General features: G+C 41.0%; 1 protein-coding gene across 2 annotated transcripts in view; it reads right to left on the bottom strand.

The window, feature by feature from the left end:
• Positions 1–62: 62 nt before the first annotated feature.
• grm3 (glutamate receptor, metabotropic 3) overlaps positions 63–25363 on the bottom strand; it is a 37737-nt gene continuing 12436 nt past the window's right edge. Inside the window, exons 4-14 of one of the 2 annotated variants that reach the window (XM_026365548.1) lie at positions 23768–24321; positions 22166–22309; positions 17761–18030; positions 16664–17285; positions 9206–9448; positions 8887–9076; positions 8353–8662; positions 8049–8242; positions 7604–7736; positions 6177–6354; positions 63–3657 (exon numbers count right to left, since the gene is read on the bottom strand). In XM_026365548.1, the coding sequence (XP_026221333.1) occupies positions 3581–3657; positions 6177–6354; positions 7604–7736; positions 8049–8242; positions 8353–8662; positions 8887–9076; positions 9206–9448; positions 16664–17285; positions 17761–18030; positions 22166–22309; positions 23768–24079 (2673 nt within the window). In that variant the 5' untranslated portion in view covers positions 24080–24321 and the 3' untranslated portion in view covers positions 63–3580. The remainder of the gene's footprint in view (positions 3658–6176; positions 6355–7603; positions 7737–8048; positions 8243–8352; positions 8663–8886; positions 9077–9205; positions 9449–16663; positions 17286–17760; positions 18031–22165; positions 22310–23767; positions 24322–25363) is intronic. The other variant, XM_026365546.1, reaches the window with a different exon arrangement.

Here is a 25363-nt window from a genome sequence, read left to right as displayed (position 1 = left end):
CTGCAGCATAGTCCCGCTGAACTATTTATTTATTTATTTTTTTTTTTGTAGAAAAGCACAGACCAGACACAGGAGGAGGAACAGACAACACCAGCTGTTTGCTTGTTGTTATTTATTATGATGTCATCACAGCCTCGTTATTGCACGTATCATAAACACAGACCTATTGCTTTGTGATTGGCCAGTTCCAGAGCACTGCTTGACCTCAGCTTCATGTTTCTGCTGAGATCTTGCCTTGTTAGAAAGCCTAGAGGCCAAGAACACATTCTGGTATATAGCAGGGGCTACAGCACAGAGACCTTTGTGGAGCACATGGCAGTTGGCAGCGACTGAATAGTGGAACAATCATGTCCGTGGTGGATGGCCTGTTTTTTGAAAGGGATATTCATGTGTAAAGCCAATAAATGAAGCATCCAGAGAGAGTTATGAGTACATGAAATAATAAGCTGAGTGTAGAATAGTGAGAGAGAGAGGATGTAATTCAAAGTGATACATTTTCACTACATCTCAGTCCCATTTAGATTTTTTCCATATACTCTCAAACTCCTTTATCTGCTTTCCCATTATTCCTTTTCCAGCCTCCTCAAGGCTGCCTTGTTGGCATGTGCTGCGGTGGGCACCAAGATCTGAGTGCTTCAGTTTAAGTGTGGGCTGCGAATCTGTTGGTCTGGCTTGGCTGGTCTTGGCTGAGACCGACTCAGCAGCAAGTTTCACACATAGCGTGGAGATGATGCAGACAAAGGTGGCAGAGGAAAGGTTGAAGGGGTCCAGCTGATTGAGAAGGAGAGGGTCACAGAAAGAGTGTGAGACTGTTGTCCAAGACTAGTCCCTGGACTAAATGAGAGGAGAATCAGGGTTAAGTGTTCTATTTGTGTGGCCATTAAAAGCTGGGAGTAGAGTGCTAGGCTTTCCTGAGCCAAATCTCATCAGTCACTGCCAATTTGAATCAGAACCAGCTACCCGTTTTTTCCTGTTTCTATTCCTCTTCTTTTGCCCTCTCCTCACCCCTCCTCCAACCCTCCTCTCCATGCAGACAAACAGACATTCCTGCAGCGGATGTGGCGGTGGTTGTCCATAGCAACCTGCCATGCGGGGTGTATCTTGTGGGAGCTGGACCACTGAGTGAATGGCTCAGCCCTCTGTTAACAAAGACAGTGAATCTCCGAGATGCTTTGAGCTTCCACAGAAGCTTTGTGACTTCTGGGCTGTGGGAGTGCTTTACATAATCCAGCAGCAGCTCCCCTCGGCTCTGCCACATCGCTCACTCCTTCTGCTCCCTGCACCTAGCTCACACACACACACACACACCAATGTAGGTCGGCTCATCTTGGCGCATCCTCTAAAATGTTTTCAATGTATCATTCACTGTGATAATCACAGAGGTTGGAGACTGGCTGTGCAAAGGCAGACTGGTCAAGAGATCAATGTTTAACAGTTCTGTCTGTACAGTACCTACTGCATGAATTTTTCACATGTAGAACGTTTATTCAAAAATGTTTATCTGGGGAAGCAAATAAGTGATTCTAGTCACATACAGTGTTTTGTTAGAAATACCAAGTATAACAGTCACAGTTTATTTTAGACAGCGTATTATAGTATGTAACAATTTAAGATCAGTTCATTATTGATTTACTATCATCCTAAATGCAATACATTCTTGCATGAGAGGCCTGTCTTTAAAATAAAATATGCTTTAACGATTAATTAATTAAGCCACTACTGTCATTTAGGTTATTTCGATTTTCTTAGAACAACAAGTTTCCTTTTTCTTTATCGTTTTTAGCATCTATTTCCCCACCGCATAAATGTCACTTAATAGACACTTTTCGAGCCACAAACAGAGAGATTGATGGGACTTGATGTTTTGATAAATGTTAAGCACATTATGAGTTCCACTCTAACATCTTTTGTTAGCTGGGATCTGCCAGCAGCTGACACTGTGTGCTCTGATTCCTCGCGTGAGCCTCTGTGGGACTGCCGAAGCCAGCTGCTCCACTGTGCCTCTCAACGTCAACACATTTAACACAGATATGTAAACTGAACACTTCAATAAGTCGACGGGCCAGTGACATCATCTTAATGGTATATGAGCTTCTCTTCCTCTCTTTTCTTTAAACTGGAGCTACTAAGTTATAAAAGAGGTAAAGTAAAATCAGCGGGAGGGGGCATTTCTATTTCTAAACAATAGACTAGACATAGAAGTGGGGTATAGAAAGTCATTTTAACCTAGTGATTCCTCAGTCACCTTTTCAGCGCTTCAGGTAAACAATCAATGGTAGAAGGCTTGGTAGGGAATACATATTACTAGCATAGAGATGCCCTATAACATGTATTCTGCATTGAAGTCACTTTTACCAAACAAGAAGGTGCAGCTGGTAATGCAAAACTGATCCCGAACAACCCTTACCTGGAGCACTATCAAACATACATTAAGGCACATAGCCATATTCAAAACATCACCACATACTGTACTTTATATATGGGCCAAAAAACATTAGATACCGCTCCCTTGTAATTGGAAAAAAAACAACATGTGTTCAGCAAAGCAGGAAGTTAGTGACTGAGTATATTGTTGATAGAACTATCACTGCACTGTCTGTATTCACAGAAATGTATTTAATGTACTCTACCTTTTCAGCTCTGCTAGTTATTAGCAATCAATTAGAGCAACCGTCTACAGAAACAACAGTTTGAGAGTGGGAGTGAACATAGTGTTGCGTTGGTGAACACATGTCTGGAACTATGGCCGTTCAGATAAAGGGATTCCATGATTAGAAATAGAAAAAGAATTTTACATTTGTATCAAAAGCAAAACATATTTTCCAGTAACAACGGCGGCCACAATAGGTTCTTTAGCACATCTGTCAAGAAGTTATTAAACAAATTCTCAAACAGACAATTTGAGTGTTCTGGCACAGTACAGATATAAGTCGATGAATGATGATAGATTTCTTTGTACGTGTTCATTCCAGCCATTTAAGCCCAGCCAGTTTGTACTTATGTCCACATTCATTCTAGGACTATCAACATTGTGCTGTTTGAACCATTAGTAGTATAATATACAAATGTACAGATACACAATAGAAATGCATACATAATCTGTTATTACAATGAGACCTACAAAAAAGCATGAGAATAAAAAGTCTGTGGGATATTGCAGGTGAGGCAAGCAGAGCCACAAATGTGCATCCAAACTGAGGGACACACACCCTCCTACCATGAATTAGTACATGTCTATTTACACTGCATCATAACAAAGCTATCAAAAACAAAGGCTCCAAAAATTCCTCCTAAAAACTTTTTTTGTTCTTTTGTTTCTCAACAATGTCTATTCCATGTATGTACATCCCTAGAAAATAATTTAATTATACTTACACACTTTCTACATTTGTGAAACAATATAGTTCTAGTCCACAAGGAAGGTTGTTTGTGCATGTGTCTGTGTGTGTCTGTGTGTGTGTGTGCTTCTGTGAGCATATGTGTGTATACAGTGTGTGTATGAGATTGGGGAAAGATGGTTGGGCAGTATAATGTTCATGAATCGGCTAACAGTCGCAGGGGCAGAATGGACTTGATGTGGTCACAGAGAGGAAGTAGTGGAATCGACGATTTCTCTCCCATTGCACACGGTTGGGACGTAGTGGGCGCTGACAGAAGCTGGAAGACGACAAGGAAACAAGAAGGAAGAGATAATTACACAGGCGGCACTTTAGGATGTCAGATTATATTGTTGATGCCAAAAAGCATTTCTTTCAATTGTTATGTCATTAAAGCTACAGTGTAAAATTATGTGAAATCATGTTTCATTAAAGTTATGAAATTATTTAATAATACAACCATGATAAACACTAGAAAACAAGTGTAGAAGGGTTTTGGCCCTTATAGCCATGGTGCAGGTAACAAACAAAGTGCACAGTCTCTATAACAATTCAAACCCAGGTCCTTCTAGCTGTGAAGGCAACACTGAGAACCACTGTACCACCATGCTGCCCCATTTCTAATAACATAGCCTAATAATAAAAATATTTAAGTCAGAGCAGCCACAAATCTCAATAGCCTTAAGGTAGTAATGAAACAAGAGAAGAACAATTGGAATATGAAATTGAGCTACATTTTTAGGACACGGAGGGACCACAAATGCACAGAAATGGGCCCCAACCTTACGTTTGAAACACAGTGTAGAGATGAACTGCAACAATCTAACAATAATAAATGGTATAACTGGGTTCGTCTTTCACTGTGTGCTTGTATGTTTGAGGAATGAAGCGCATTTTAACAAGAAGCAATTTAATGTTAACATCCAACCCTCTCATAATCTTTTTTGTAAAGCCAATTAAAATCTGTGCTAATATATTTTTAGTCCGCAGTCTGGTATACATAAACAGTATTTTTACTGTTTATCATGTATGTATTTTTATTAGACTTATAATAGATTAAAGTGCATAAGAAGTATTTAGCTGCAAGTGTACTTTCTGGATGTGTACTAAGTCAATTTGAGTCATTGTCTTGCTGCATAATGAAAGATCTCCAGTTTTGCTGCATCTTTATTTAATTCAGACAAAATATTTCTGTAGACGTCTGGGTTCATTTTGCTGCTGCTGAAGATTATTGAGCCTGTCCCAGAAGAAGCCATGTGTGCAGTCCAAGCCATGACATTACCTCCACCGTTTTTCACACGTCAGCTTGTATGTTTGGAGTCATGAGCAGATCATGTCTTTCTCCAAACTTTAGCTTTTCCATCACTTTGGAAAAGGTTAATTTTTGTCTCACCAGTCCATAAAACCTTGTCCTGGAATATTTGAGACTCATTTCTGTATTTTTTGGCAAATGGCAGCCTGGTGATGAGTGGTTCACATATTCTGGTCTAGCCTCTATACTTTTTTTTTGTTATTAAGACTTCTGTGGACAGTAGATTGTGATACCTTCACTCCTGCCCCTGATGTCACTGGTAGTTGTTTTAGGGTCTTTCTTTACAGCTCTTACAATGTTTCTGTCGTCAACTGCTGTTGTCTTCCTTAGTCTACCAGTTTGACATCAGTTACTTAGTACACCAGTGGTTTATTTCTTCTTATTATTTCTGGCCTCATTGTTCCAGTACTTTTGGAGGGAAGTGTATGAACATAAAACTGAAATCGGTGAACAGTGATATTGTAGTTTACATACATGTCTGTACAGACTCAAATTCCTTTAACATTCATTCAAGCGACACGTTTGTGCCAGAAATTAGTTCCGAAATCCTGAGACATCACATTCACAACAAGATCTGGATGAACATGAGGTGACTGTGACCTTGGCCACCAAAACAAAAGTATATGAACCTGGTTTTCTGCATTAATTTATCATAAAATGTAACAAAATCTGATCTTCATCTAAGTCAAGAGTATTAAGAAATATAATGTGCCTAAAAACCTCATAATGATAGTGGAATAAATATGTTGTGAGTTTCTAAACTCTTTGACATCACTTTATAACCCTTTCTAGCTTTATGTAAATGATCAATTCTTGATCGTAGATCCCCTGAAAGTAACTTTTGATGACGTATGCTTCACATAAGCACATTCTTCTACTCAAAAAGTTAGAGTGTTGTCAGTCAAAGTAGCTCTAGTCCACACCTACAAACTAGTTTTTGTAACTTATGCTAACACCTGACTTCACTTAGCTTTTTTGAGGTCATTATTCAACATTATTCACATTCTTTTTCCACTTGCACTGTGAGGTTTTTATGGTTGTTCTCAATAAAGACAAAACAAAGATCAGAAAGCGTTATTACTTTAGGCACATTATATTTTTTAATACTCTTAACTTAGATGAAGATCAGATCACATTTTATTACAATTTAATGCAGGTACATGTACTTTTTCTTGCCACTGTACTGAGAAATTACCTTGAAGCGTTCTTAAGATATCGCATTGACAAGAATTGGATGGCCGTATGGATAATAGTCGTACGTACAGACAACCCCAAAAGCATAATGCCAACTATTGCAGACGCAGAGGAATAAAAAATGCAGCAAGCAAACGCCTAGATACTTCAAAATTCATTTTGTATTCCCTGCAGCTGTTGAGGAACACTCATTGAAAGCTGAACACACTCACCTTACAGAGGACAATAAAAAGAAACAGGTGCTGCACTAAACTCCTGTCTCTTTAAAAATGAGGTAACTGCATGTAACCTACCGTGAGATGCGTATGTAGTGGCAGCCCCGCTGACACTGAATCGATTGAGGTTAAGCCTGTGGCTGGTCACATTTTTCTGGGGCTGGAACATAATAATATGAACCTTGGGTGCAAACATACAACCCAGGACCACAAAGCCACTCAGGCTGACAGAGATACACATGGTAGTGGTCTGAACCTGGAGAGGAAATAAGTGGAAAGACGGGGAGACAGTAATTAGTAGCCAGACTTTGATGGATAAATCTTATGCTAATGAAGTACAAAGTAATTGCTGCTAAGACCTAATTTGATGATAATAATCTATAATAAAGAAGATTTTTCAAAGGCACTTTCTCTACAAGTGTTACAAAGTACTTACACAAAATAAAACAATAATAAATTCAAGCTAATTTGATTAACAGTAGATAAATACAGAGCAAAAAAATGCCTACTAGTAAATATCTATATATTCACAGATTCTACTTTATGAACTTTATGAGCAGACTTTATTACAGAAGCCAAATGTAACAGTATCTCTATTTTGATTTAGCATTTGAAATAAATTCTAAGCACAATCTTATCATCTCTTGATTTTTGATTAAAAGGCTGCCGTATGACCCTTTCCTCTGCCGCTATCACTGCTCTGTGACTGAAAAGTGTTCAGTCATATACATTATAACAGCAATTCACTGTGAAATCACAGTATTGTACATTAGCAATCAACCCTTCAACTTCTCCTCAGTGTATGTAAGGTATATTCTTACGTGTGCACGAGTGGGTGGTTGTGCATGTTGGTGGTGTTATGCCTCCACCTGACTAATCTTAAAGTCAGATTACAAGGCCAAAGAAATGCTTATTTCCAGAGAGAGAGAGAGAGAGAGAGAGAGAGAGAGAGCGAGCGAGGAAAGGATAGAGCATGAGTGAGAAAGTGAGCAGTTTTTTTTTTTTATGAAGATCAAATGAGCAACCCTGGCATCAGCACTCTCCTCTTACACCCTTTGATACAGCTGCACTGTGTGTTTGTAGGAGGGTGTGCTTAACGTGTGTGTTTATGCTTGAGATTTGTATGGATCAGGTGAACACTCACTCCCCTTTGCTGTTAAATCTGGACATGTGTCAGCAGTTTGACAGAGCCTGTCTGTTTGTCATCCCAGTTCTGCAGAGCTAGGACATTTGCCAGCAGGATTAAATAATTGTTTAAGTTTCCACTCATCTGTGTAGTTACTGTTTTGGGACTTGTATTAATCACATGGAGGAGACAGAAAACACAGAGTGGTAGATGTGTGCTAAATGTGAAGGTACAACCAGCAGCCTGTCAAGTTAGCCGAGCACAACTGCTCAAAACAAACATAAGGAATATAACACACACCACATTGAAGGAAATAATTGTCCTTTGTATGTTTCAGTTTTATACAGATTAAACAAACAAGATACAGTAGTGTCAATACCCTGTAGTCACTCGAAGTGACATAAAAGATGGGAAGAAAGGCCAGCCAAATTATACAGGTGGTGTACATGGTGAATCCGATAAACTTGGCCTCGTTGAAGTTCTCTGGGCACTTTCTGGTCTTGAAGGCATACCTAGCAAAAAAATAATATTACTGATTAGATGAATACCACCCAGAAAACCCTACCCTACCAAAATGTGTGTGTGGCTATGGGAATAAAAAAAAAGGACAATTCATTTTCAGTTTTATTTTGTAAATTTTAGAGCACATTATTGTTCATTGTTGAGCATGCTGGTGTTGGAATTTGAGCATATGTAAGCCTTTTTTCTAGGAGTGCATGAAAACATGGCTCAAAAACACAGTGAACAAAGTGCCCAGAGGAGAGACCATAAAGCAGTTTAGATGCAGTTTTTATGCCATATCAAAGCAGCTTTGACATACTTACACAGTACACAGGATGACCAGGAGCACATCGTACCCCAGTGACAGCAGCATGCTGGAATCACGGACGTTACACTTGAGGATGACAGTCTGCCTTCGCTCTGGCAACGTGAAGCGCCGTGTCCCGGGAACCTCCAGCAGCAGCCACACTGACACCATCACTAACTGGACAGAGATCAGACTCAGACAGATGAAGACCTGAAAAAGAAGGAGGGAAGAGAGGAAAGTATCAAGATCCACTGACTGCCTGTCCACGTATCCATCCATCTGACCAATGCAGATGGATTGATGACATTGAAATCACTCACCTGAGAGGACGGGCTAATGAAGCGTGGCCTCGCTGCACCCGCTCCGTCTTTCACACCATTGAAGATCCTGGCAATTCTATTGGTTTTGGTGAGGAGGGCGGAGTAGCAGACAGCAAATGACGTACCCAGGCCGAGGCGCCGCAGGGCGCAGATGGCGGGAGAGGGTTTGGCCAAGAAAAGGAAAGTCATGGCGTAGGACATGAAGACTCCAGAGAGGAGGATGTAACATAGCTCCCTGCCTGAAGCTTTCACCAGCGGTGTGTTGTTGTGTCGAATAAACACCCAGAACACCAGGCCTGTGCACACGAACCTGGACATAGGATGGTATTTATGCATGTTTTCCTGTTCCTGTTAAGCCAAACATTTTTTGTCCTTGAAATTGTTAAAGTAATCCTTTGTTATTCAGTGGTGTTAGAGGTACTCACGTCATATAAAGTATGATTGTTGTCATTACTGGAACTAAACTTCATCATTTGCTTGTACTAATGGAAATAAAGTTTCCTGACACCACCTTGATCACCCATTATCACTCACCCTACACAGGCTATGGTAATTGGACCAATGGCCCAGGCATCTTCCCACATAATGTAGTCCTCAGGAAGGTCATAACAGGACGTCAGGTCGTCAGTGGGCCACTGGCCAGGAGCACAGGGCGAACAGGTGAACTCATCAGCGAGATATTCATGAGGCTCACAGGCTGTACAGATCCAGCAGCAGTACTCACCTGGGAAGCATAAACAGCAGAGTGTGACAGACTTGGCTTTTTCAAAGGCACTGCTGCTTGGGATGGTATGTTTCTATGAAAAAGAAAATGACAGTAAGAGAAAAAAAAAATAGAAATTCAGTCTCCTACCTGCCTGCATTTTCTTCATCTCATTGCGTTCGCAGGGGTCGCTGCACTGTGAGGTGGGTACCACTTCTCTGGGCCAATGAATCAGATCACCGCTCAGACTCAGACTCTCTGCCCATTCACCTACTGGCACGTAACTGTAACGATCGCCAGAACGCTGGTAGCTGAAAATGTTGTATCGGCCCATGCCATCTCCCTGGGAATCAAACTTCACTACTGTCTCACTGCCTGAAGGAGAGAAAGGGGCTGGAGGGGGTGAGATGAGACAAGGCAGGAAAACAAAGTGATAAGATGAGTGGAAAAAGGAGATTAAAGCTACACAATCACAACAATCATCCCATTCATGTATCATTGATGCCTCTTAAAACAGCAGTGAGAACAGAGACAATAGGCTATGGCCAGTTAAGCCTTAGGAGTCCAGAACAGACAGTGAAGGGCATTACAATAGTGTTTTCATTGCTGAACACCAGCCACTCACAGAAGTATTTGCTAAGAGGCTATAAATGCCTGGTATGCTTGGAGATGTTTGTGTGTGTATCAATGGCCTCCCAGCCGTCCCTAAGGTGACATAGGGACAAAAACACTGCTTTAAATTCTGATCTGACAAAGTTTATTACCAAATGCATCATTAACAAACTACCTATAAAATCATATAGGCATGAAGGCTGAGGATAGGATCCCTGGGCAGTGCTAAGGCTACCCACACATTGATGGAATTAGCCTCTGGGTCTCTTATGTGAGGGAGGTACACTGCTGAAACTGCCAAATTGGTTTGTATACAAGTTGTTATGAAAGGATTACCATCTACCCTGAGGATGTGGGAACAGAAGAGATGGTAAAATTGGCAGTATGCTGAAACCCACGGAAAAAAAAAAAGTGTCTGGGAAAAAAAGTAACTGATGCGTTGCAGGCAGCGTCAGACCTGACAGTGCTGACACTTGGTCGTTTTGACACAGACAAAGTGTGTGTCACTCCTACAGTGATACTTCTGTCCTTATGGTGGAGCAATCAGCTCTGTGCTGCTGGCACACTGTGCAGCCCGTGTGTTATACGCTGTTGCCTTCCCTGTCAAATGATGATGTGACTGGGGATAGTGCAGCGTATGCTGGGTTTATAAAGCATCGCTCTTCAACCTATAACAAGGCTCTCAGTCTTTAGTGCACAGCTGCACTGATATTATACTGCCTTTCTCATATCTCTGTGTCATTGGGTAACTGAAGAATTCATGGGGCCAAATTCGTCCTCCAAACATACAGCTTGGGATCAGTGGAATGAATCAGAATCCAGATTGGGAATAAGCTTCGGGCTGAAATGTGTTTATGTGTGTGTGTGCGAGGAAGCCCCATTAGGTTTTACTTCACAGTGTGATGGTTCAGGTATTGCTCTGAGCGCGGCGACAGGCTGTGCTGACAGAACCAAAGCTCTGACCCTGCTGTTAGTGGCGTATGTGCGCGCATGTGAATGTGTGTATGAGCATGCGACGTCTGCACCGGCTAAATCTATGGTATTGTTGTGAAAGCTAGTTGTGTTCAGAGAAGAATGATGTGTCAGATGGTAGCAGAGGGGGTTAGGTTTTATGAAATCCATAAATCACAGAGACAGCACAACCCTCTATCTTTCTTCTCTCGCTCTCTGTGACAGGAAATTTTAGGTGTCAAGCTGTCTTTGGATTTTAGAGCTAAATGTTTAGATGACAGCTAAATGAAACAGATTTCCATAAGAAAGTGTTGATAATATCTTCAGTAAAGAAGAAGTATTATTCCATTATACCGCAAGTTGGCAGATAATAAAGTCTGCTAATAACACTGAGCAATAAGACAAGCCAGGTCTCCTCCTCTTAGACACCCATACACACTCACAGACACACTTTGCACCAGCTAATTATCCTAACTGCACCTTATTAGGCTGTAGGTGTGTGGTAATTACGTGTAATACAGACTAAACAGATAACAGAATTAGTCCACAGACCTATTTGAGGACGCTGTATTGTCCTTGACTTCCTTCTAACACATCATATTCAGGGGGCATTAGCATCAGCGGACTGGTGATTCCTCTCTATAGCCAACAACAGCGACCTTGCTGATGTGACAGAGCAGCTTATCAGGAAAGTGTATGAGGGTGCAAGTTCGAGCTGACCGAGGCCACCAAGACTCCTCAGGTGCTGAGCTGGGATAGACAGCTCAGGTCCTTGACTGATGGATGCCACTCTCTCACCTCAACACTGTCGTGGGCTAAATGTATAACTCTTGTTAGTTCTGAGATCCAGTAGCCTAGGGATTTTGGTTATAGAGTTAAATGCTTATCACAACATGTTAACATGTCTCCAATGGCAACATTAACGCACTAATCATTGTTACTTCCATGTTTCATCTTTTGGAAGCCATGTGCAAAACTGTGGTCCAGTGTCTTACAAGATTATGATTTGTAAAAGATTTAACAGAAATCAGTATAATTTATCCTCAGGGAACCATGAATGCCAGCAATCTGGTATTTTATAGATTATTTCAACATGAAAGAAAAGCAGTGAACATATTGCAAAGCAGACCGAAAAGCTGGTAGTGCCATTGACCAAACCATGTGTCACTAAACTGAATTTTGGCAAGTGGTGTGTCTAATAGGAAGTCTACCCCTCAGCTGCATTTCTACAACACATTTCTATGTGATAAAACCTTGAGGAACCATGAACTGAACAATGTGGTGACTACTGTCTAAATGCAGCTGCAGCTGGTGGACTTTTCCCGTGGTGTCTAAGCACATACTTTAAGACAATTTAAACCCTTAAACAACAGTGATAGTAGATTAATCTGTGTCATCCCATCCATAGGGTACTTTGTGCTGAACCAGTCCAGTCCAGCTAAGACCTATAGATTTAAATGACTTTACAGGGCTGTGAGTTGTTGCCAGCATCCATAGGTGGACAACGCCTTTTCACTGACATAATCCCCCCAAAAAATCCATTGTGAATGCACTTAATCAAACAGCTAGGGCCTCAGAATATAAAATAATAACCAATCTAAAAAAACAGCTTCAGATAGGTGAGACAAACTGCAATATCACTGAGCCAAACCAGACCCATAATTTCTGTGAGACACTAGCATTCCTACTAACTTGAGAAATACATTATTATTCCAGCTTAATTAGAAGCATGGTGAAAACAGGCTTTTCATTCAGAAGCTGAGAAATTAATTATGTTCTCGACCATGTCGTGCTAAAGTGAAGCGCAAGGGGAATTGTGGGTATTAAAGGAAAGGGAGAGAGAGATAGGAGGCAAAAGGGGCTTGGGAGGGAATAAGTAGAAATAAGTAATCTGAAAATGGAGAGAGAGACATACAGACTCAAAGGGAGAGGGGGGAATCTCTTCTTTGCGTGAGTGTGTGACTAAGAATTCAAAAGCTGGCTGTTGATTAGTTGTTGGCTAGGGAATAGAGAATTATAGTTCCAAGCATCTATTCACCTGGTTCCCCAAGTTAATCCTGATTTAAGCTTGCCAAAGTAAATAGTGCATCAACAATGATGCATAAATACACACCTGTTCCAGGTAAAATATAAAGATACGGCAACTCTGCTCAGCTAATGGTGTGACCAACCTTCTTTTTTGTCTCTCTTCCATTAGACGGTTGATGACCTTACACATCTGTGCCCCATTCAGAATGTGCGAAGTAACACACAAACACATACCCCTGAGCATATACAGAAATGGACACAGGGATGCACTCACATGTCATAAATTCACACACAGACAGATCACATTAGCTATATTTGTTCTCCCTGCAGATTTGGTCCCCGGGGACAGAGGCACTGCCTGGGCCACGGAGCAACAGGCCACAGGGGAAAAGAAGACAGATAGGGTGGGTAAAAGGAAGTCGACAACAAGGGAGACAAATGTATAGGAGGAAAAGAGCTGCAGCAGAAATCTGAGGCTTGACTGAAAGAAAGGTGGCGAGATAGAGGACACAAAGGAAGAGACGGCAGGCCAAAAGCAGAAGGTACTAGGAAAGAGGATGAGCCGAGTGACCAGATAAGGGGAAAGAAAGGAGGGAAGTGACAAGGGAGAAGAGGGAAAAGAATATGTGGAAAAAGAAAGGAGATAGCAAAAGTGAAAAGCAAACTGATGTGATGGCAGCAGAGATACAGGTGGATGGAGGAAAGCCTTTAGATGGAGGAATCAATAGAAAAAAAGGTGAAGGATGGATAGAGGGATGAGCAAAGTAAAGGAGTGGAGGAACAGACCAGCGCAGAGAGGTGGTGGAGGCAGGAGAGCAACCTTGTGAAGTCTGAGTGGGATGTGCTGTTTTTGACTGTAGAGAGAGTAGGACACTTTCTGGGTAAAAAGAGAAAGGTGACAGAGAGATACAGAGAGATGGAGAGAGAGAGACATAGAGAGGGAGAGAGAGAGAGAGAGAGAGAGAGAGAGAAAGACGAAGAGAGACAGCGGAAGAGAATGAAGAGAAAATGAGAAAGAGACGGAGTGAAGGTTGTTCTCTAGCATCGAAACGTTGCAGTTAGCTCTCTGCTCAATATGGCCCTGAAGGCACACCGCCTCTGCTAACACAGACATATCACACACACAGACACACACACACACACACACACAAAAGTGCAGAGAAGGGGGAATATCACATCTATCATCACTATTTGAACAGTAGACTGCATGCATGTGCGTATATACTGATCTATTTGCTGCAGATTGGGGCGTTGGGTAGGTGGGAGTTGAATGATGGCTTTGAGAAGTGTGTGGGCTCGGGGTGTCTGCAATTTCATACTGGTGAAAAAACAAGCACTTCAAGCTGCCACTTTGTAAAAAAGCGGACTGTTTTTTTGCACCCGTTTGCGTATGTGTCTCTTGTGTGTGTGTGTGTGTGTGTGTGTGTTTTGTTTTTGAATTGTGTAACAAGGCCTCATAAAAATGTACAAATGCGCCCCTGCGTCTGTTACTAGTTGGTAGGGAGCGGTTCCCATGATCTACCAGATCACTTCAACAATTGGCAATAGTGTCGGCTTCATTACCATAGCAACTAGCGAGATGAGACTAGATGAAGAGAATGGCATATGAAAACACTCTCCTATCCACACAACATACTGCCTCTGTTCACCACATACGCTGTCAGTAACACAAAACAAAACAGCCCTATCACAGTTAAGGGCGCACTATCTGCTGCGTCGAGGATGTAAAATTAAGTACAGAGGATAGCAATTAAGTATCTTTGAAAGCATAAAGAATAAAAGTTTTAATGCTCGGTAAGAGTCTGTAACGAACATGTATGTGTGCCTAAGAGAAGGAGGTGTGAGAGAGATAGAGCGTGCTGAACACAGTCGGCTTTTCGTCTGCTACAGTTCAGACTGAGAGCACTGCGGATGGTGTTGCTGCAGTATTTATACCCCACATTCAACCTCAACTCACCTCGGCTCCTTCCCTCTATACGGTAGATGGAAAAAATGTATATGTACAGCAGTGAGAGTGAGTCATTCAGGGCTGAGCAACAACTCAAAACAAACACAGCCACAACTCCCAGTTTAACTCCACTGCCACCTTCAACATCCTCTCCATCTTATAAACAGATACTTTAAATGCATTTAATACCAATACAGCTGTTTGCCATGCTGTCAGTGTTGTCACTAAAACTGAGCTGTAAAGAACTCAAGATCCTTGTTCATGCTATTACTCTTTCCCTGCTGCAGACTAAAGACGCGCCTCATGGACATACATCAGTAGTGAAAAGAAAGAAGGGAGAGTCGGACGGGCGACTTTATGCTGGAGAGATGATCAGACATAGAGATGTGAGGAAGTTACCAATCTCTTTCTTCTCAAACTTCTGCCACAGCACTTTAAGACATTTTATGTGTGAATCTGCATCTCTAGTTTGCTCTTTCTCTGAGCAAACTCTGGGAACATTAATTGATTTGTATCAATAAATGATCACATGGGGCCTGATCCAAAGGCATCGAGATGTGTTGGTTATTCAATGTCTGCAATGATACAATCTGATACATTTGATTATTAGATGCTTTATACATTATTTACAAATGTAACTGTCACAATAATTTGATATTTTCATACTTTTATTCCTCTTAAGTCAGACCTTTACATTTTAAGTTATGCTATTGTGTGAGTGCAGCGGTCGAGCATAACAAACATGGTGTGCTCAAGCCAGATAGGGAAAACTAGCTTGTTTATAAAAGGTCTTAATTTATTTTGATTAGTAAATATTTAGACTCATTGAAGTCGTTCCTTTGCATCATCAATCATATCGTATCTCACAAATGGTGTTGAATTGCATTGCATTGTGATTGCGATGCGAATTGTATCACATCTATTTGCTGCATAGACATCTTTAATGTATATGATCGCATATAGTACATCGAGATACATATTGTATCAGCCTCACATCAGAGATGCCCGACCCTAGTATGCATGCTGGAAAGAAAGTGGTTATCATTTGAGCCAACTGGATGACCAGAACAGCAATTGTCCACTGTACTATTTCCTATCTTTCTCTTTCTCCTTCTCTATCGTACTCTCACTCTCTCATTCCTTCTTTCTGCCTCCCTCCTCTCACACAAAAATGCTCCAAGTCCTTTGATTTATAGCAGAAATGAAGATGGGGAATTTCAAAGTGAATCCTCCTCTTCTGCTGACGCACGTTGTCTCACTCCGGCATTGCCTCAGTGCTCCCTTGTTCCTTCTCTTTTTCCCTCCCTATCTCTTTTTCTGTCTTACTCCTCTTTACCTTACCTCAAACTCTCTTTTTTCGTTTTAGTCCACCTGTCAGTCTTATCTGTAAGCTTCCTTCCCCCCCTCCCTCAATATGTGATTCCATTCTTTCGTCCTCCATCAATCCCTCCTGCTCTCGCTCCCCAGCGTCCCATGGCAAAGCTGCCATGTTAGTGCTATCTGTCTGGCTGTTTTGATGTCGGCTCCTGGTCACGGTTGGTGGAGGAATAAGCACCTCTAAACCTGTGTCAGTCCCCGAGACACAGCAGTTTATTTATAACGCTTCCTTTGTACGCCATCTGTCAGTCAAGCCAATCCTCTGTCTCTTCTCTCCCAACTCTACGGAGACTGACAGACAGACAGGCAGCCTGCTATAGGAGCTATTATAACACACACAATCTCATTAGAGCAAGAGAGAAGAATATGGCTGACGGATTAACTGGAGCTCTCCTTCCTCAAAGCAACTTTGTAGTGTCGTATCAATTACGCATGGGTAATAGGTGTCAATGGCAGGCTCTGACAATACATAGCAATTAAGCGGATTTGTCTCAGTACTTTTTATGTTCTGTGGCTTGGCTGGTTTGGCAAAGGAAAAGGACAACATCCCTGTGTTGTTCATGAGAGGATTGTTAACGAGGCACAGCACTCACATTCCTGTCTATTTCTTGCTGTCTTTTCTCTCTTCACTCTTCAGCCACCTTGAACACTTTATCTAGGAGTTTTCTTGCCATATGTTCTGGCTGCCTTACCTGTGAAGCTGACATTAAGGATGTAATCCCTGTAGAGCCTACGCCCATCCAAGGCCTTCATGCTGTCACACAGTTTGGGGGTGTTGAAACACAGGCTCCGTTGCATATTATGAAGGGCATAAGCCATAGCGTACACCGCATTTATCACAAACATGATCTTTGACTCTGGTTCAAAGTTGCTCTTGTCCATTGATAGGTCCTTATCACATGGTGGGAGAGGTGATTCTTCTAGTCCAATGCCTGCACCTCCCCCTGCTCCTCCTCCACCACCTAAGGAGCATTGGAAGCGCTGCTCCCAGAATTCCCTGTACCAGGGATTACGATGGTTTTTGACTGGGTTTAGGCTGAGGAAGTAACGGTTGAATTCTGGTATAGGATTGGCTGCCAGCTCAAGTGTGATAGCTCCTTCAGCAGTGACCTCATTTCCCTTCACAATACTTTCCTGTGCACCCCAGCCGTCGCTGGCCACCCAGATGAAGGAGGTGTTAAGCCTGGCAGCAGCTGCCAACAGCTCCCTGGCATCATCGCTACGCAGGAAGAGGACAGCAACGCGGGCGTTTGGCTTCTGCAGGAGCTGACGTATCACAGCTTCATAGGACTTCTTAGCGTTAGAACGGCCCACCTTGACAAGAAAAGGACATTAATGTAACTCAGAATTATGCTGTACATGCTCATTCTGTTCCCAAATACATTTTAGTTCCCTATTTGTGTTAATCTATCACCATCATTTATAGGAAAAATCAAGCAAAATAGCATTCTGTACTTCAGGCTCACACCAACACGTACGTCTGTAGCAAATGAAATGAAAAATGTGAGTGTGAAACTACTCAGAATGAGTTTTTGGAGATAAGCTTTCATTTTCTGGTTCAAAACTGATAAGAGTGTAATATAAACCCCATTTGTGTGTAAGACAAGACAAACTTGTATAAGCTCATAAACTTATCGCCTTGTTCTTTGTTACAGGTGCAGCTTCAGGCCATGCATCAGTGTGACACTGCAGATTAAAGTTTTGGCTTTTTGGTATTTGGCTTGGAGCAATGATTGCTTTTATTCATGCAGATTACACCACAGAAATAAACTCATATTCGTTGCCCTACCTTCTCTGAAGTGGCGATGCAAATGTTCCTCATGCGTGCCTCTTGCTCAAATGCCTCTATACCAGTTTCACCGTAATCGCCCTCTGACGCCACAGTGGACACATATGTCCAGTTGAAGAACCGCAGGATTTCAGCCATGGCTTTGGCCTGGTAGAAGTCAGGGGGCACTGTGCGGGCAAAGTAATCATAGCGGGTCTTATCACTGAGCTTGGCACTCGTTGACGCGTAGCTTATCTGAGGGATCTGGAAGAGCCTAAGAAGATTGGCAACCTGAGATACACAAAGAACGAGACAGTGATCAGGTGAAATAATAGGAAAATTTCATCTTATCTTTTTATTAATTCAAAATTGATTGATAACTTGTTTTATATTCTTTAGCACAAGGAGATATATGGAGATAATATTAGGTGATGTTTTATTAATTTTGTTGAAGTAATCTATATAGAGGAGAGAACCATAAACTATAGTTCAAGAGACTAACAACGTTCCATATTCACAATTTTCTTACTGAGCTATATGAACTATAATTTGATATTCAGTATGAATTACACATGATCTGCTGTGATCAGCTTGAAAGCACATGGTTTATCTTGTTGTTAGCCTCAAATACATGAGCTAAACTCAAGAATGAATGTAGTCAAGCAGCTACTTGTAGTGTTTACAATGCAAATGTTTTGAAAGATGGCTGCAAAAGAGACAATTACTGTATAATTAATCTAATGGGGCACTTGAAAGAAGTGTCCAAGTACACAGAGAATAGAAAACTGGAGGATACTCAGCAGAAGCAGTGAAGCTTCTTGAAAACAAAAGAATGATAATTTTATGTATGTGGTGGGGAAAAATTTTGGTTTTCCTAACAGCCACAGTGTAATTTCTGGATTTAATTAATTGCTTGAAAGACACTAATCATAATTAGTTCCATCACAGATACGTGCCACCACTGAGTTTAATATTCTGAACTGAATACAAGCATATTTGTCAATATTGAGTATTAGTTTTAGTGGGGCAAGGGCCAAAGGTGATTAAAGTCCACACAAGTCAATACTCAAGTAAAAATGAAAGTATTTTCCTTGAAAAATACTTGAATACTACAAGAATATATGCCCTTTCGTATTTCTACTCAAGTATAAGTTCGAAGAACAAGCTCTAAATTTCACTTAAAGTACAAAGGAAAAGTACTGTTTGAGATAGATTTCTTATAAAAGTCTAATACAGATTTGCTTGGCAAATTCCCACAGGCAAAATATGTATGATCACTAACCTGCAAAAAGTAACTTGTAACTAGTGCTGTAAAAAAAAATGTAGTGGAGTAAATGTACAATATTTTCCATTGGATTGTAGTGGAGTAAAAGTAAAAGTAACATGAAATTGAACTACTCCAGCACAAGTACCTCACAATTGTATGTAAGTATGGTACTTGAGTAAATCTACTCATTTACCACCTCTCACAAAGGGATCTGGTAATAGCTCAACCAGCTAGAAATGCTTTGCTCGAATGATCTGTATTGAAGAGCAGATCTCCATGTGTGTCAAGCTCTTCGATTAAACAAGTAATGAAATTTTAATCAAACATGATTGGCACAGTGACAAAAACCTAGAAATAAGACCCACAAAATAATTGGAATCATCTTCCTAAGTGTATTTCTTCATTATATTAAAATTAGCACATAATTTGGAGTTTGCCGCTGATAGGAATTGCTTCATGCGTAATGCGATTAGTTGAAGATAAGACACATAGCAGCAAGTGTATATATACACACACAAACACGCAGAGTTTCAATAAAACACTAACTCATGTATTAGTGATGGACATCATCAGGGGTCTGCTGATATCCATATAATATTCCCTTTTACTGTTGATCGGGCTCAGTCATGTTCTTTTCATCACAATTTTAGTCACAGATGCCAAAACAAACAGTGGAAATGTAAATGCTACACACACTCCTGCACACAAAGACTCGTAAACACATACACCATTAAACATGCACACACATGCAAATAAACACACAGCTACACAGCCATTCTGTTCTTGCTCAGTTTAATCCTTTTAAAGTGCATCACTCTGGGCTTTTCTATATTTCATTCATAGCTCAGTTGATGAGCTGTTTTGACAACATGTCAGAATCTCATTAGACTAATAATGAAGGGGAATAGAAAATACACTTACATACATACAGTGGCAAGAAAAAGTATGTGAACCTTTTGGAATTTCATTGTTTTCTGCATTGATTTGTCATAAAATGTGATCTGATCTTCATCATCAAGTCAAGAGTAAGTAATAACAAAAAAAATTCTGATCTTTGTTTTATCTTTATTAAGAACAACCATAAAAACCTCACAGTGCAAGTGGAAAAAGTATGTAATAAAATAATGACCTCAAAAAGGCTAATTGGTGTCAGGCGTTAGCATAAGTTAAGAGTATACTTTGGAGGTGTGGACTGGAGCTACTTTGACTGACAAAAAACACTCTGCAGAAGTGGAATAGCTTATGTGAGCCATGCATAGCCAACTGAAACGACTTTGGGACTACTTTACCAAGAGGCGTGTGGCCCGTCAAAATGACCCCAAAAAGACAACAATCACTCATTAATGAGGTGAAGTAGCAACCCTGAGTGACATCCAATGATTTGAAGGCATCATTGGAACTGGCTAACATCTGTGTTCATGAGTCTACAGTAGGTAAAACATCAAAGAAGTAGGTTTCTATGGCAGGACACCACAATTGTAAAGTATGATGGAGGAAACATCATGATCTGGGCCTGCTTTGCTGCAACAGGGCCTGGTCAGCTTTCAGTGATTGGAAGATAAATTCCCAAGTGTATCAAAAAATTCTTCAGCATGATGTGAGATTGTCTGTACATCCGCTGAAACTCTGTAGAAGCTGCAGAATGGTTTCAGACAAACAACATGGTTCACATACTTTTTCCACTAGCACTATGAGGTTTTTATGGTTGTTCTCAATAAAGACATGAAAGGTCGCAATTGTTTTGTGTTATTACTTCAGGCACATTATATTTGTTAACACTCTTGACTTAGATAAAAGTCAGATCACATTTTATGACAAATTAATGCAGAAAACCATGAAATTCCAACAGGTTCACATACTTTTTCTTGCCACCTATACGGCTGTGCAGACACGCTAACACTGCAATGACACTGATGGCTGCTCATAGTACTCCAGGCAGGTTTTATGGCTTTAAGATGACAGTTGGCTTAAATGTCAGGGAAGGTCACGCTGCAAAATGTAACCACATTGCTCCATTACCTGCCAGTGAACAATGACTACAGCTAGCTAAGAGGCCTGTCTGTTGGGACACCAAGAGTTTACTCTGTTAGTGAAAGCCGCTTTCTTCCTGTGTCTAGAGTAGGATGGGAGATGCTCTGTATGGGCTGAATATGAGAGAAAAGGAAAGAAATGAAAGGGAGGGAGGAAAAAACTGGTGCAGTAGAGGGGTGCTGTGTGTTTTCTGCTTGGAATGAAAGTCACACACACACAGACACACAAACACACAGAAACACATGCGCACACATGTATGAAAGGATGGGAAGAGTGATGCCGACTATGTAAATGCCCACAAGGCACTGGAGTTTAGTTGTGCATGGTTAAACATAAAATAATTCCCTATTACTTCATTTAAAAGCAACAGACAGGCTGGCCAAGTAGAGAGGCATCAAGGAGTAGCTGGATTAGCTCCACTGGCAAGAGATCAGAAAGCAGAGCACACGTCAAGTCTTGTAAACAGTGTTGCACCCAGAAAAGACAGGTAAAAACAGTAGCAAAGGCAACAAAGGGCAACAAGAATGAGCGGCACGAAAACAAGGGGTAATTATGTGTGATGAAGGACAAAAGACAGAGCAGATGTGTTAACAATAGCCGCCCCAGGAAGAAGGAGGAGGGAATGAAGGGGCTGAGGTCAGCATACACTGAGCTCTCCCCAAATAGCTGAGAGGGATGCCTCAGAATGCATATAAAGAAGGCAAAACGGGAGGCAGGCAGTGATGAGAAGGAAGAGAGCAAAGATTTAAGAGACTTAAAAAAGAAATGCATTAAATGGGAGAGAGAGAGAAGGGGAGAGACAGTTGCAGAGATTAGGGATTTAAGGACTGATAGGAGGAGGCTTTTGTGCAGTCACAGAGGAGTAAGGCAGAAGGAGGTTTTATGCTAAACTATGCAAATTATCCAGTTCTGTGAGAAGAGCTACAATAGCTGGGAAATACACAAGAACACACCGGTGGAAATTCATTCTAAGAAACTCATGCAACAGTCACACACAATACACACGTGCCATATCACTGAAAGTTACCGTCTGCACACTTGGTCGTTGAACTTGTCAAAAGAATAGTAAAAAAATAGAGGGGAGGAGGCAAGGTGTGTCCCTTTACCTGCGTGCTGTTTTTATGTTACCTGTATGGAGACGCTGCTGAAGGATCCTCCTATAACTCCAGCGATTGCAAGCGGGCTGTCGTCCTGCAGAGCGTAAGATCCATCTGGACAGATGAACTCCGTGTCATCCACCTTAGTGAGGGAGGCTCTAACAAACTCCAGAGCCTTGGGAACAGAAATACATACATGCTTTATGTCAAATGATGTCTATGGTACTGTGTTAGTATGTATTATTTATTTTATTTATTTATTTTTAATCAGCAATAATCAGCATTCTGATTATTTGTAATAAAGAAACCAATAATGTTTCACGGTGTAGCATTTTAATCTTTTTGGATGATTAAAGCTTGTTATTTTATAGGGGCACTAAAATGTTTTCAGTATGGGTGAAAATTGCAAATCATGTCCTAAGAGACCAAGGCACATTTTTGCTGGTCTACAGACAAACAGCCAATGAACCTGCAGCTTGAAAACATAGGGATCATGCAACCAGTCAAAGAGCTCACTGTGTAAGATCACAAAATGCATCATCCATAAGTAGCTCTGCAATAAAATACAAATTATTTTTTTGAAGATAACATCCCCTGAGGGGAAAGTGCTTTCTTGTTTTTTTATATATATATATTTGGCTCATTTCCTTCATCCCAAATAGCTTCAATCTCTATTTCTCATCAAGCATTTGCTGTTATCATTTGAGCAAGATCCTTTACCCCAAGCGGATAAAATAGAATTTCAAGGTACATTTACTGTAATTTACCTGAATGTTATTTTTTGATGAGACCTTATCGTTGTATTCGATTTAAAATGGAAACGCTACACCTTTTTCTTCTGACGCCACAAACCTACATAATTTGCAGAACATATTTTTAACATAAAATGTAACAAACCTTCTAGTCACCCAAAGCAGTCGAACAGAACAAACGGCGCATTAAACAAACGGTATCTTAGCCGTGCTGTATGAAAAATGTACAATGGAGCACTCTACAACACAAAAACAGAATGATTTCTGAGGAAATAATTTGATTTATGTACTTTATACTTCATGTATAGATAAGAAGGCACAGAAAATAGTTATAGTGATACTGTTGCACTAGTAAATTTGTAAGAATAGCTATATACTGTATATATTAATATACTGTATATTTCCCTGCCCTTAAATCTTTTTCTACACTTAAAAAAACAAACAAACAAACAAACATACATACATACATTTGCACTTATACCCCATGTAGCTGAAGCAGCTTTTTCTAGAGCACTTTACTTTATAGTTCTTCTCCTTGTCGTAGATGTTTTGCTTGCTTTGTACCTCACTTCTAAGTTACTGGATAAAAGCATCTGCCAAATAACTACATGTAAATGTAAAGAATAAAATATTATACTTGCAATATGTTGCACAAGTTTATTTGAATAAAGCCATATTCAAACGAAACAGGAACTTGTGCAAATGAAAGCAAAATTAATTTTGATTCACATATAGTAGAATTTACTCTCCACATGCGCTGTGTACAGTTTACTTTGACAGTTAAAGAGAGTTATCCTTTAACAGAAAAGAGTTTTTAATTATAGTCTGGCATCATCTCCGTTTGGAAACATGGTTTATATCCATTGACTATACTCACGTACCTGCTCCAGTGCATAGGTGTCTCTGGAGCAGGTATCCAGGATGTGGACCCCGAGGGAGACACCTGGCAGCAAGGTGTTGTCCAAATTAATTCGATCTATGGCAAACAGCATTGCCTCCAGCCTCTGGATCCCTCTGTCCTCGTTCACACGGCCACACTCTTCCATCCCAGCACCTTTCTCGTGCACAGGAAACAGGCCGCCGAGCACTAGGTCGCCCTCAATGCGGATCTCTCGGCGAGACTGAGGTGGGTCTCCGACAGAGAGCAAGACACCCCGACACATCATGACCAAGACTAAAGCACGGGCCACCATGTTGGGCTAAGGGAGGATTAGGATTGTCACAATGTGAGGGGAGGCTTGACAAGAGAGTGAAACCGAGGGAGGTGTAGGGCCAAGGGTGAAGGTCAGGGGTGACGGGTTAAGAGTGAGGTGTACAGCGTGTGGCGGGGTCAAGTGGGTGTGGATGCTTGGCTCTGTTTGTGGCCCATGAAACGGTCAGTGAGAGCTGAAATGGACCACACATGGAGGGGGACACCATCTGGACATCAGTCCTGCTTAAAGAGGAGAGGAGAGGAGAGGAGAGGAGACATACCACAGGTCAAATCCAAAGCTGTCAGGAACTGCTCAGTGAAATACATTTAGAAGTGTTGTGACAAAGTATGAAGACAACAAAGTAGACCTTTAGTGGAGTTTGGGGACACTGTTAACAAGGACTCCAAGTCATTTCCGCTTCACAGCCAATGCCAGGCCATGACTAAAAAGGATATGGAATTGTTTGGAGATTGAACCCCACTGTTCTCCAATCTCCCCCTCCCTTATATCACTGTGTAAACTTTTTTCTTATAAGTGTGTGTGTGTGTTTGCCTGTGGTTGCGTCAGGATAAGCCAGCTTAGATGGCTGGTTGATACATGAGATCAGCCTTCTCATGCCACAGATCAGAAAAGCTCCTCTAATCTGATCTCTGTTCCAACAATTCTCTGCTCGTCCAAGAGTTTATACCCGTAAGTGTGTGTATGTGTGTGTTATCAGATTTATTGCTCCCTCTCTCGCCTGCATAATTACAGTTTTAGGACTGAATGCATTTTACCATGAAAGAAGCTAACTGACAACAATGAGGCCAACAACAGCTGATGCTGCTTTTCAACATCTCCATTAAAGCTATCACTGTGTGTTTTGACTGCTTCTTTCCAAAACATTCTCCACTTCCACTTTTCTCAGAGGCAGCCTAAACTCTATGCCCTTAATTTGAATTTGGCATTGCACAGAATTTATATGTCAGTGTAAATTTGCTAGCAGCACAGTTTCATATATCTTCTGCAGCTCTGAATGCAGCTTTATCCCATAAAGACAGCAGTAGTGTTATTTTGACAGGTCTAACAAAAGAGTTACACATAGTATTAACACACAACATGGATATATTGTCAACTGGTACTAATAAACATACTTGCTATCCTTATATTCACAACTGGTGTTAAAAAAAAAATTCTCACTATTTTGATTGTGGCACTATTGTCAGTGATCTCTAAATGCAAATCAGTAGGTGGAACTAGTGAAGTAGTCAACAAACATGGCAAATCCCTGGTCTCCTTTCTGAA

The sequence above is a fragment of the Anabas testudineus genome, chromosome 6 (genome assembly GCF_900324465.2).
Source record: "Anabas testudineus chromosome 6, fAnaTes1.2, whole genome shotgun sequence".
NCBI classification, from domain to species: domain Eukaryota; kingdom Metazoa; phylum Chordata; class Actinopteri; order Anabantiformes; family Anabantidae; genus Anabas; species Anabas testudineus.
This window is presented reverse-complemented; position numbering and strand designations above follow the sequence as displayed.